Raw genomic sequence first — 14,171 nt, forward strand, 5'->3', positions numbered from 1 at the left:
TCCCTCTCCTGATGGGGGCCTGTCGCCATCGCGACCGCAGCATCTCTCTCTATCTCCATCACCCTCCATTGCTTGCCGTTGGTGGTAAAAACAAACAGATAAATAACCAAACGGCGAAAACCGACATGGAAAGGAGGCCAGTGAATTTGGCAGGTTGCACCGGGGCCTGGGGGCAATGCTGTGAATGGCATCACTGCCATTGTCTCTTTTTTTTAATTCAGATTCTGGCACTTTCCAGTCATTACTAGAGATTTGTCAGGGATTAACTCTCCCCATCTGTCAACCCGGCGATACGACTGGTCCGACTGGGCCAGCGTTCAGAGCGGAACAGTTATGTCATGACCGGCGTGCCTTCCAAGCTGAGTCGATGGGTGGGAAAGCGTTATTTGCTTTTGCTTTCGTATTTCCTTTGGTTGCAAATTTAGAAGTGCTCCGAAATGCATCTCAAACCTTAAAAAATGTCCAGTTGAGGAGTCAATTGTATTTTTGCAGTTAGAATGTAATGCCGGTTCCACCTGCAGAGGGCGCATTTGTATTGGATACAATATCAAGATGGCCTGCATTGAATCTCTCGCGGTTAAAACTTAACCATGCAGTCAGACCGTATTCATAATAAAATTAGATTGCCCGGAAGAATGAACGGTGGGGTAGGCCCTGATGAGCCGTCCTCTGCCTTTTCTCCCTGTCTTGTTTTGCCTTTCGTTCGTCATCTTCTCGTAACTGGGGCAACCCTGGCCCGCTTCTCAATTGCTAAACCTACCCCACCATTTGAGGTCTGGACGAATGGAGAAAACCGAACAAGGCCAAAGAAGGCTCTCGGTGTCGTTCGTCATCTCCGGCGAAGTGAAGGAAGGACAAGAACGGAAGCCGGTCGGAAGCGGCGATCGGGATGTAGGTTAGGATTCCAGGTCACCGGTGTCCTATTCCTGTCTAACTCCATCCCACCTTCGAGAAATCTTCCTCTTGCCACACACCACTGCGACTGGAATTTCTGGCACGCAGTCAATGCGTGAACTTGGCAGCTATGCGGGGGCGCGCACATGTGCAACCGCTTTGGTTTCTCTTGCCCCGCAACAGCTGGCCCGCAGGCCGCGCATCCCAGTCAGCTGCCGGGGAGCGATTATGCTCCGACGCCGTTAGCGATAGATCTTCAACCCGGACGACAAAGCTCGTATGAAGGGTGTTGTGCCCCTCCCTCTCTTTGGACCGGTCCCATCTATCCCTGGTCTGGGCAGCCGTCGCCTTCTGTCTTTTCACTCCCTCCACCCCCCAAGAAAAACGCTACTGAGGTATTTGTCACACAGTCGTCTTGTGGTTTACTGAACTAATCTGCCTTGTTGTATCAGGCGCATGTAATTCCCACTTGACCTCCTGAAAGCCTCCCCAAGAGGCTGCGACTATTGAAAAAGTGCAGCCGGCCTTTGATGTTTCCTAACTCGCTAACAGCGTGACCGCGAGGAAGTTCCCACTGACACTCACGGCGCGATGTAAAGGATGATTGACATCTGTAGAATTTCACCCACATCCTTCTCGCACTGGATTGCCTCCTGCAACCCGGCCCGACCAAAACGATGCACGGATGAACAGCCTGGTGTGTGTACACCGTGTATCCGTCATCCCCCCGCCCCCTTTTACAACCCCCCGGCTTTTCCACCGTATAGACTGTAGCAAAGCGCACAGTTTTGGTTGTCTCCCGGATTGGAATATCTTCGCAGAGGAATGCCGGGATTATGTGCAGCTGCTGCGGCTGTACCCACAAACGACCGGGATTGGTCTGTCATTCAGATGACGACCCCCCCCCCCCCCCCCCACACACACACACACACACACACACTTTTTCCTACTCCTATTTGAAATTATATCTGGATGTCTTGCTGGCCGGTTGCTCACACAAAAGACACAAGTCCGCTGTCATGTGTGTGAACGGTACTAATTAATCCTTGTGTGTGTCCTGAATGATTTGGGGGGATGGGGGGGGCTCACCCAAGTGTCTATGTTACCTCTGATTGGACGCGTCCTTTTGTTTGCATTCGTAGCTGTGACCAGGCTGGTCTTTATTTAGCCCCCTGTGCTACTTTCGCCGGTCTCTTGAACAGGATAAGTAATGTACAGACGCGGGCGGCTAAATTTAGCATTTGTGTCCTACTGAATTAATTGTCTGGCTAAATATATTACAAAAAAAAGTTAGTTGCTGGAAAGTTTTAAGGCAGTCCTTAAAGCACAGGTGTCGAAGTCAAGGCCCTGGGGCCAAATCTGGCCCGCCACATCATTTTATTCGCCCCGCCAAAGCAAATCTAACATGTGAAATTCCATGATGCTTGCTAAAGTCCAAACCAAAATTTCAAATTGTCCCATGTAAGCCACAATAACAGTCATTATTTTTCACTTCAGATTTGAAAACTAGTTATTTCTCAAATTGTTGTGCGCTATATATGTAATATGTGGAGGGGATTTAACATTCTAATGGCTTCCCCAAATTAATAACGGCCCTCGAGAGGAAACCATAACTCCAATGTGGCCTGCGCCAAATAATGACTGACTCCCCTCCCTTAAAGGATGGAAATGCTGAAGTTAAGGTGTTTATTCTCACTGTATAAATTCAAGTTTTGCAAAACTCCCAACGGAAATGAAACCATAAATCTCAAACTGCCCTAAATAATAATAATAGTCCAAGGAAATCTGTGGTTTTAGTCCAATCCAAAGGTTATTGAATTTCTGACAAACTCCATGCCCCAACATGCACCTTTTTTCTACGAGCGGTGGATTGCGTTTACCGGAAATATTAGCCCTCTAAACTGCCTTTAAAATTTACGCTATTAACCCCCCAGCCCTCTTTCGTCTTGTCAGCATCGCAACGCTTCATTGACCTTTTGCTAATCCTTTTGCTAAATAGCTTGGTGGCAATTTGCCAAACTGCACATCAGAGATTGTCCTTTTTATTTGAAGATGACTCACTCTTGGGTGGGGGGGGGGGGGACACTGACGTCGCCACCATCCATAACTGACATCCTCTCTTATTTTATGTCCCCCTTCACACGTTTCTGCGTTCATTCACACGCCTCTTAACTGCTGCTAATCGAGCATGACTCAGCAACGGACAACATACCCGGATTTCGGGAACGGCAATATCTCTGCGACGTTAATAAGTGTTTTTGGTGCTAAAAAGAGCTCATCTCTTAATCAATAACAGAACAAATGTACCTTCACATCTTGACTGTTGCGCTATGTTAAAGAGAGGATTGCTCTCTTATCAATAATTATTTACCGATATCGCCCGTATATCTTAATCTTAAGAATAAGAAAACCTTTTATAGTCCCACAATGGGGACATTTGCAATCTCCAGCAGCAAAATTGAAGTTCACTCACTTTGTGGTGTTCTTTAACTCATTCAACGCCAGACAATGTTCAAAAAATGTGTCCACTCCAGTGCCAGGGTTTTGGTCATTTTCACTCAAATTGCACCTTTGTGCCTTTCAGGTTTCAGGCGAAATGAAGACATGAGAGCGATGGAAGTGCTTCCCATCCTGAAAGAAAAAGTTGCTTTTTTGTCAGGTAAGAAAACTTGTACGACCCCCCCCCCCCTGCCCAAAAAAAACTACAAATAAAAAAATACATTTTTGTGTGTTCTGAGACCCCCCAGCACTGCATATGTGACCATCAGTCAATGTTTGTGTTTGAGTGTCTGTGTGTTTGTGTCTGTGTGTATGTGACTCTTCTGTCTGACACCCACAAACACACGTTGTGTGCGTCGTGTATATCACTTTGTCTGTGTCATTGTGTGTGGGTCCCAATTTATGTTTTCCGATGTCTGTTTTACTATCAACGTTGTCAGTGTGGACCATTGTCTGTTTCTCTTTTCTCTCCCCGCTCCTCGTCTTTGCACTGTTGATTTGGGGAAGGTCAAACAGAATAGCAGTGACAGTCACGATGACTCAGACAAACACACCAATATACAGAGACAGAAAATCGGGGAGATGGCGTTGCCATAGTGATGACAAATCTTCAGCGGCGGCATCCCCGAGTCGTAATTGGCTTCATATTGAAGAAAGGGGGCTCGAAAAGAGAGATCACAGATGAAAATGCGGCAGAATCCACCATGTTATTATATTGGTCTCCTAAAACTCAGGTTTGTTTGTTTGTTTGTTTTTTTTGCTTTTATATTTTCTCCCAAGTGCTCGCTGCGCTGCCTCGACTGACTAATTTGTGGGCTGAGCACATTCATCTTGTGTTTACCCGCACAGCATCCCTACATGCTTCCACTTCACGTGCAAAACGTTCTGTGTTCTCCAATCTTACTTGATCGTGATGCATTATAACGGAACTTCCTCCCGCTGGCCCATTTTCTCTAAACACAAAGTTGCGGTTTTCGACAGCGTATGGTGTAAGAGCGCCAGCAGCAGGAAGTCGGTCGGCATACCGAAGTTACAGCCCGCGTGCTCAATGTGACCGCTGCTTCTTGTTTATTGCTCCCCGCAGCATTTGCAACTGATATGCTGTCTAAAATATTGAAGGAAAAATGACTCTGCCTGCACATACATTAAGTATGCGATGCGGCCATTTAAAATGGTGATGCAACAGATGCATTGTCAGTTGAAACAGAAAAATGTCATTTAGTAACTCATTCACTGCCAAACGATGTGCAAAAATGTGTCCAGTCCAGTGCCAGGGTTTTTGTCATTTTCACTCAAATTGCAGCACCCACAGAATATTGATTTTAGGGCTACATAAATATTCAATGCAGCGTAACAAACCCAAGACTCTTCTTTCATCAGAAAAAAAGAGTTAATTTCTGAAGTATATGAGTTATCTGAGCTTGCGACTGTCCAAAATATAATGCAATGCACACATATTGGTTTATATAGTGCTTGACAGCTAAAGCTTTAACAAAGCACTAACATGGAAAAAAGGCAAATGGCGCTCCACGTCATATTTTCAATTCCCAAATAAATCTGGGGATGGCAGTGAATGAGTTAACGTAGAATCTGTTTTTAAGCCATGTGGCAGATGTAACGAAAAATGGATTCATGGTCCCGTGTTTGACGCCGACCACCTCAAGATCTGCTGTCCATATATAAAATCATGTTGGCCAATGGTAACTATGAAGTAAGGGCAAAAAGTTGTGAGCATGAGATCGTTCCATGTAGTTTCTCACTTAGACACCAAAAATAAATAAAATACAAATAACAAAAAATACGACATTGTGTTTTTGTCTTAGGTGGCAGGGACCGACGCGGTGGCCCAGTGTTAACCTTCCCATCACGCAGCAACCACGACAGAATACGGACCGATGATCTGAGGAGACTGATCGCCTACCTGGCTGGCATTCCTAGGTCTGACTTTGATTTTGCCCCACTTGTTATGTGTGAGAGGACAAGCGACAGAGAGAGAAGGGAATTATTTAAGAGCGGTTAGCTTACTGTATTAAAAAAATATATTGACTGCCCAAAAATCAATTGAGACGTCCAGAAGGACGTGAGGGAAAGCCTTGAGTGGTATCAGAGCGTGAGGGAAGGGAAGAAGGGAGCCACTGGGAGAAAGCAGTGAGAAGGCGGAGGGGGAGGGATTAAAAGCCCACAGAGACGGAACGCGCATGTGTGAGTTCGGGCACGCGCGTGCATGCGTGTGTGCAGAAGCAAAACAAAAACGTCTCAGTCGCCGAGGCACTGCAGCAGTCAGTGTGGACGGTTCCTCACTGAGCAGGTACAGTAAATCCCTCCATTCATCTCCCATTTCATCATTCAAACACAAACCGAGAAAACGCAAGTTTTAAAATCCACATCCGCGCCGTCATTTGGCAAAAGTGTGTTTGTATTCCGCCGCTGTACGTTTTGTTCTGCTCTATTTCGGGAACGCGCTCTCGTGCTGGATGACGATTCCATTCTGGCGGGAGGTGAGGGAGCTAGTTTGAGTGGAAAAGGAAAGTTCAGGAATAGTTCAGGTTACAGCAGATGTACAGATTGTGCAGATTAATAGTATTTTTTTTCCATTTTATTTAGAGTTGTCGCAGTGCATGTGCGTTGGCGTGGAGCAATTTGAAAGGTGATAGCGGTGGGGGGGGGGGTGAAAGGATAAAAAAACAAGATATTCTAAGCATAGTAAAAATGTCAGAAGACTGAGATGTACACTGTAAATGTACAAATGTTTCATAAATACTGTACATAGTGCAAGTATCAAAGAAAAGATATATTGATATATGTAGCTGTATTGCATCAACACATATTTACAGTTTTTTTTTCTCACGTGTGACTGCAACTGTATCACCTCATGGATTCCCCCCCCATCCTTTCCGTCATCCGTCCCCTCTTGCTGGATTACCTCCAACCTCCGCCCGCCTCCAGCGACGAGGTCTGCAAACATGGATTCACGGTCATCGTGGACATGCGCGGCTCCAAGTGGGACAGCATCAAGCCGCTGCTGAAGATCCTGCAGGAGTCGTTCCCGTCCTGCATCCACGTCGCTCTCATCATCAAGCCTGACAACTTCTGGCAAAAACAGAGGACCAATTTCGGCAGCTCCAAATTTGAGTTTGAGGTAAAGGAGGCTTTTTCGAAACCACAACTTTGTTATTGCAGTAGTTTTGCCACAAAAATGACATTGGTACGAAGCGCGCTTGGGCTTGCCGCACATCCGTATCGATTATTTGAGTGGCAATGTCGCACCAAAGCTGCCGTTGGAACACTACACTTCCATTTTGTCAAAGAGCCGCTCGTCAGTCTGCTTTTGTTCACTTCATCAGCCATGACATGACAGTCATTTATTCATGAATTGCATGTTTCTGTATGCGATGAAAAAAAAAAATGCTTAAGGCTCATTTCCTCACTTGCACACTCACAAATCAATTAACCTGCAAACAATACTCACAACACAATGGTGTCAGAACACCCCCCCCCCCCTACATCGGTCGGCCTTCGGCGAGCTGTGGAGCCTCGCTTCTCTGCCCATGTGTGTGGGGGTGTTGTGCGGAGGAGGAGGCTTTGCACAAAATGCGTCGAGATGCTCAAGGCTTCTTCTCGCTCTCCTGTGCGCAAAAATGCCATGTTTTCAAAATGCGATTGTTGCCTTGTAAGCTGTTATATTGTATTAGCAAATGATCGTGGGGGGTAAATGGCACACCGAGTTGCGATGCATCCTGGGTTTGTCGCCGCTGACAGATTTGGAGGAAGACCAAGTGTTCAAGTGAACTGCTAAATGCTTAATGAGTTGGCCACGAGGTCTGCGGAGATGAATGTGAAGACTGGCGCTAATTCTGCTCCATTAGAATCCCGTGTTGGTAGTTTTCGAGGGGTAAATGTTGAGCTCAAGGGCGCTAATTAAAAAGTTCTCTATGGAGAGGATTAGAGGAATCAATTTACACTCCTTTGACTGACTCCGCTTTTGATCCCCCCCTCCCCCCAGACAACCATGGTTTCACTCGAGGGCCTGACGAAGGTGGTGGACCCTTCCCAGCTGACGTCGGACTTTGACGGCAGCCTGGACTACAATCATGAAGAATGGATCGAGGTGAGAAGCCTTTACAGAATTTTCAACAAGGGTTTTGCTAGAGGTGTGAGCTCAATTGGAAATGAAATCCCCTTATTTTAAAATGTTCACCAGGACACAGATCGTAGACACAAAACGAAATGGGACCTAGAATTGAACCCTGTGGGATCCCTGTGAAAAGATCTTTGAAAATAGATGTTGTATTATATATTTTTACACACTGATATACGATTTGAATCAACTCAATGTAGAGTAGAAACATTTAAACAGATTCAATTTAGACTGGAGAACATGATGTGACTCCAGTGCCGCCGGGCTTGTTTTGGTAATCGGAGTGACTTTTGTCGCCTTCCCGTCCAGGTCCGCGTGGCGTTTGAGGAGTTCTCCGGTCATGCCACGCAGATGCTCGCCCGGCTGGAGGAGATGCAGGAAACGGTGTCACGTAAAGACTTTCCCCCAGGACCTGGAGGGAGCGCGTAGGATGATCGAAGAACACGCGACGCTCAAGAAAAAGGTTATCAAAGCGCCCATAGAGGAGCTGGACACGGAGGGACAGAGGTTAGCCATCCGATGTTTTGATTTGGTTTGGTGGAGAATCTGGACGGTACATTCACATGCATCCCAAATGTAGGAAGAAAAAAAATCCAGAAGATAAAATGTCGGAATGTGACCTTGCGTTTATAATATCTCCTCTCCCTTTGCTCGTAAATGTTGCTAACACGTGTGTTTTAAAACCATTTGGTTTATAAATGCTTGATTTCTGCCATCTCACACTTAATCCAGGCTACTGCAGCGGATTCAGAGCACCGAGGCCTCATCCAACCGTAACGGCGGCGGCGGAGGAGGCAATATGAGCAGCGGCAGCGGTGGAGCTGGGGGGTCCAATGCAGACACGCATGGTTTGGTTCCGCGTATCACCCAACTGCTGGACAAGCTCCACAGCACCCGGCAGCATCTCCACCAGGCCTGGCATGTACGCAAGCTGCAACTGGACCAGTGCTTCCAACTGCGTCTCTTCGAGCAGGACGCAGAGAAGGTCAGTTGGCCGAGCGTTAGCCGCGTCGCTTAGGGCTGGCGGTGATGCGGCAATAATTCGGAACAACAGCCGCCGATCACTGCGGCGCATGCAATATAAACACGACCTACTTATGGCCTCGGTGAATGGATTTTTACTGCCTGTGCCCGGGTACATTGATCCTGGACAGCTTTTGCTGGAGAGGAGGAAAAAAGGACAGCAAAATGCAACATTTGATATGCAGTTTGGAAGAAATTTGGAATCACAAAGCAGAGAATTAGCATCTCATTTTCTGAATCATAAGTAGCTTTTTTTTTTAATTTTCACTTTTACAAACGTACCATCAATGCCTGTTCAACGCGAAAAAAAACATGTTGTCATCCCACTGGAATTGTCCCGAGCCTTTTTTAAACACACTTCAACTTCATTTAACTTTGTCCCGGAAATAAATCAAAGCCGTTTGTGTATTGCTCAACTCCTCCGTGGTTGCCGTCGATTGCAAAATTTTTGCTTTTCACACGACGCAGGTGAAATGTTGCCGTCATCCATTTGAGTGCGAGTGGGCTGGCAGCAACCACCAAGTGGGCAGCTGCTTGAAAAATTAGTGGCCAATTCATGTCACCGTGATGAAATCAAGCGCGATTGTTTTTGCAGGAAAAACGCTTTTATGACAACACCTTGTAAATCTCGAAACAGCTGCTACTCTTCCGCACACACACACACACACACACACAAAAATAAATAAATAAATAAAAATACAGTCAACCCTCGGATTTCCAACATCTCAATTATTGAACAATTTGGTTTTCGACCAAAAATGTTGGTTTTTATTATGACTCCGTTTCCAACCGAAAATCAGTTCTCGACCAAACTGGGTGCACCTGAATGCACCACTCGACTCCCCTCCGCTTCCTTATAATGTTTCGGTTTTTGATCAAATGGGTTTTTAAACAGGTTTCTGGAACGGATTATGGTGGAAAACCCAGGTTTGACGGGCATATATGCTCTCTACTCTGTAGCAACTATTCTTGCCTGAGTTTAGTTGCGGACTGCGTCGACCTCTTCCTGCTCCGCTTTTCATCGAGCGCTATTCGTGTACCTGACAACTGATAAAATCCACCGTGCCAAAAAAGACAGAATGAGGCAAATTTAGCTGATCAATCTTGAAGCCAACAAGGAAAAAAAACCGTCTTGCGATACCGCAGATAGCTGGTTTCTTAGATACGCTGCAGTAGCAGAAGCTTGTTGCTAGGACACCATAAGCCACCAGTTGTTCTCCGGATGAGGCGACACTAGATACATTCATTTTTCTGCAATGCTGACCTGGAAAGATGACAGCGACCGTATTTCACCAACACCACCTGCACCGCTTGCATTTCTCCCGGTACACAATCAAGTGTCAACAATATCTTGATTTTGTTTGCTCTCTCGTCCCCCACCTCCCACCCCGTGCCGCAGATGTTTGACTGGATCATGCACAACAAGGGTTTATTCCTGGCTGGGTACACCGAGATTGGCAACAACCACCCGCACGCCGTTGAGCTGCAAACTCAACACAACCATTTTGCTATGAACTGCATGGTAAGACGCACACTTATACTCGTAGCATGATTCCGTTAGCGGCGCCCCCCACTTGCGTACATTCAAACATCCAAAATCACACAATTTTTTTTACGTCAAAGTTGTTCAGTGAAGCTGTCTCCTCCTCAGAATGTCTACGTGAACATCAACCGCATCATGTCGGTGGGCAACCGGCTGCTGGAGTCGGGCCACTATGCCTCCCATCAGATTAAGCAGATCTCCGGCCAGCTGGAACAGGAGTGGAAGGCCTTTGCGGCTGCCCTGGACGAGCGCAGCACGTTGCTGGAGATGTCCGCCAGCTTCCACCAGAAGTGTGATCAGGTTTGGGAAATGCACATTTGAGGATGACAAATCAGCAAAAATATGATTGTGAAATAAATGGAACAATGAAACATTGTCTTCATGCGCCACAAAATGGCCTCCCAGGACTACATTTGTCCAAACGAAGCTCCCCAATTGCATCAAAGCCAAATCAGAACACAAATAAATCTTTCATATTTTGCCTTAGAAATAAGAATCATTTTTTCTATGTTATTATTATGTTGTGTGTACTTTAAGTAAACATTTTTCTCAAACTCAAATGACACAAACGTGGCTTCTCCCCCAATTGGCCAGATTCAACACTCAGGGATTTCCAATGTCAATTTAGCTTGATTAAACCTGCAAAGCGTGATATATGAGCCACATTTGCATACATTTCCATACATCTTGTCCACCGTGCGTTCTTCCTGCTCATTAGTAGCACGATAGACTTGCCGGAAGCCACATTGGGGACGTTCCCGATTTCATTTCCCTGACCTGGAACAAGTCTTTTATGTCTGTGAGCAGGAATAGAAATTGTGAGTGTTAATCTCTACTCATTTGGAAGATGCGCTCGTCCATCGTAGTTTTATCATGAGAGCAATATTTAAAGGCTGTAATAAGGTCACACGGCCTTTCTTCAGGAAGTTCTTTTCAGTCGCTGCAGGCCAATTAGCATCCACGGAGTGTTCATAAACCGTCAGTGCAATGGTAAATAAAGTCTGTTTTACTAGGATGTGACAGTTTATGCCCCCCCGCCCCATCTCCTCCTACACCTTTTGCAGTACATGAGCAACGTGGAGTCTTGGTGTAAGGCCTGCGGCGAAGTGGATTTACCCTCCGAGCTTCAGGACCTGGAAGATGCCATTCATCACCACCAAAGCTTATACGAGCACATCACTGCTGCTTACTCAGAGGTGAAAAAAATCAGTTGTAATGTTACATTTGGACACCCATTTTTGACTTTTTTTTTTTCATCCGTCCTTCATTTGGAACCTCAGGTGAGCCAGGATGGCAAAGCCTTGTTGGACAAACTGCAGCGACCGCTCACGCCGGGCAACGCCGACTCGCTGACGGCGTCGGCCAACTATTCCAAGGCGGTGCATCACGTCCTGGATATTATCCACGAAGTGCTGCATCATCAGAGGCAGTTGGAGAACATCTGGCAACACCGCAAGGTCCGCCTGCACCAGCGGCTGCAGCTCTGCGTCTTCCAGCAGGACGTACAGCAGGTACGTGCCGTTCTTACTTATGCATGACAAATATTGGCAGTTAAAATCCCCCTTTGTAAATTCATCCATTCATTCATTCATTCATTCATTCATTCATTCATTCATTTATGGCAGTTAACCCCCCTTTTAAATTATATATTTTTACTCATTGGAGTTGTTTTATTTTGAGTTTATTAAATTAAACAGGAATTGACAAAAAAGTTAACTTTAATTTAGTCGATAAAAACAAACTTGAAAAAAAATAAAATGTTTTCCGCCAGTCAAAGGCGGACCAAAACCAAGTGGATTTAAAATAAGATGTGAAGGGTCCCAAAAAGGTCCCGCATGATAATGTGAATACGGACCGTCCTAAAATATCATGGGGCATTCAGCACCGTGTTGACATGGCAACTGTTGCCATGGAGAGTGCATGCAGATGCTGCAAGTGAGAGTCTCCAGAGAATGAAATAATCTCTGCAGCGTTATGTTTTTAAACCATCTTCTCAACTGTAAACGCCCCATACGGTGCCCCCCCCCCCCCCTGTGTTGATCACCTCCCGTTTTGTCATCGCAGGTATTAGACTGGATAGAGAACCACGGCGAGGCCTTCCTCAGCAAGCACACAGGTGTGGGCAAGTCCCTCCACCGAGCCCGAGCCCTTCAGAAACGACACGAAGACTTTGAGGAGGTGGCGCAGGTACACTGCGTTTTTTTTCATGGACAATTGGCTTTACATAATTCTTTTTAATATACGATCACACAAAATGGCGTTCGCTTCCTCACTTTGTGTCCCCCCCTCCCTGGTTTAGAACACTTACACCAATGCGGACAAGCTACTAGAGGCGGCCGAACAGCTGGCCCAAACGGGCGAGTGCGACCCGGAGGAAATCTACCAGGCTGCCCACCAGCTCGAAGACCGGATCCAAGACTTTGTTCGGCGTGTGGAGCAGCGCAAAGTCTTCTGGACATGTCTGTCGCCTTCCATACGCACGTCAAAGAGGTGGGCGGGCGGACGGACGGACGGTGGGGATCGTGGGTTGGTGACGTAATGCTGAAGTGGATGGTGGGCTGCATGTTGAGAGCTGTTTACACCGTTGAGGCAGATAATTTTTCACGCTGAATTATCCTGACATGTGATTAGTCAACTCTGGAAAAAAAATAGTCAATAATATTTTTTGAGGCAATTTGTCATTTTGGCCCATACATGTAAGTATGTTAGAATAGTTGACTCCATCTATCCATATTGCTCAAAATTTGGGGGATGTAGAGTCAATCTATACTTCCTGAAATAAAAATTAATTTGCATTGCTGTCCTTTTTATTTATTCTTTTAGCTTTGGACGTGGCTGGAGGATCTCCAGAAGGAGTTGCTGGACGATGTGTACGCTGAGTCGGTTGAAGCCGTCCAGGATCTGATCAAACGCTTCGGGCAGCAGCAGCAGACCACACTGCAGGTCACGGTTAATGTCATCAAGGAGGGGGAAGACCTCATTCAGCAGCTCAGGTAGCCACAACAGTTTCGCTGTCATAAAGGAGAAAAAAATGTGTGAAATGGTCTGAAAAATCAGTCGGGGGGCCAGTTTTAAAAGAATGCGAGTCCACATTTGCAAAAGTCTATTTCTGTTTTGATACTCTTCATCCATCTCTGCTTTTTTTCCTCTCTTCTGATTTGTTCTGTTCATCATGTCCTCATCCCCGGTGTGTTGGCTCCACCGCGTATTGCGTAACTAGGCTTTTAAAAGCGGACGTCTAATTGCGCGGCAGTCCCCTCCACACATCTCTGGTGTACGTGTGTTGGTGAGCGTGTGGGAGTGTTTGCGATTAGCCTCCAAACAACCAAGCAGTTGTCACCTTTCTCACTCATTTGGCCTTTTGTTTTCTTTCACGCTCAAATGCTGTTTTTGTTTCTCTCACAAACAAAGAATCCGTGCGTCATCCGTATGCATTTGCGTTTGACGATACTGTATTATTTCAGACTCAATTTTATTACATTTTTCCAGCATCGAGCTTCCGGCGTCCTCAGCAGGTTGCAAGATCGAGACTGGAAACGTCGCAGAAAGTCTTTGAAATGAACATCCTTAAAAATAAATAAATAAATACACAAATAAATAAATAGATGAATAAATCAATGAATTAATAAATACATAAATACATCTTCTTTTCCTTTCGGCTTTTCCCTTCAAGGGGTCGCCACAGCGAATCAGTAACCTCCATCTTCAGAGGTATGATGCGCATGTTTGTTTTGGCCAAGCTTTTACGTCGCATGCCCTTCCTGACACAACCATAAACAAATAAATACATAAATACACACAAATACATAAATACACACATTAATAAATAAATACACACATTAATAAATAAACACATAAATAAATAAATACATAACTAAATAAATACAATAAATAAACAAAAACATTGATTTTAAAAGTTATTTAGCTATTTATTAGTTAATTAACTACAATCATAATAACAGTACTACTACTGCTACATCTAATAATAATTATAACAATACTACTCTCTGTGTGCCCTGCGAGTGGCTGGCAACCAGTTCAGGGTGTCCCCCACCTAGTGCCCGAAGACGTGGC

The 14,171-nt window shown here is 45.6% G+C and overlaps 1 protein-coding gene across 1 annotated transcript in view; it reads left to right on the forward strand.

Annotated features, from left to right (window-relative positions):
• The window catches only part of LOC148882790 (triple functional domain protein-like), a 44,131-nt gene that overhangs the window by 10,520 nt on the left and 19,440 nt on the right, over nt 1-14,171 (forward strand). The window contains 15 exon segments of the mRNA XM_088986975.1: nt 3,479-3,553; nt 5,217-5,331; nt 6,340-6,532; nt 7,397-7,501; nt 7,841-7,930; nt 7,932-8,038; nt 8,264-8,516; nt 9,954-10,076; nt 10,206-10,397; nt 11,162-11,293; nt 11,378-11,608; nt 12,162-12,284; nt 12,397-12,541; nt 12,544-12,587; nt 12,921-13,090. Of these exon segments, the coding sequence (XP_088843101.1) occupies nt 3,479-3,553; nt 5,217-5,331; nt 6,340-6,532; nt 7,397-7,501; nt 7,841-7,930; nt 7,932-8,038; nt 8,264-8,516; nt 9,954-10,076; nt 10,206-10,397; nt 11,162-11,293; nt 11,378-11,608; nt 12,162-12,284; nt 12,397-12,541; nt 12,544-12,587; nt 12,921-13,090 (2,098 nt within the window).

This window comes from Hippocampus bargibanti, linkage group LG20 (assembly GCF_051943395.1).
Source record: "Hippocampus bargibanti isolate YZ-2025 linkage group LG20, ASM5194339v1, whole genome shotgun sequence".
NCBI classification, from domain to species: Eukaryota; Metazoa; Chordata; class Actinopteri; order Syngnathiformes; family Syngnathidae; genus Hippocampus; species Hippocampus bargibanti.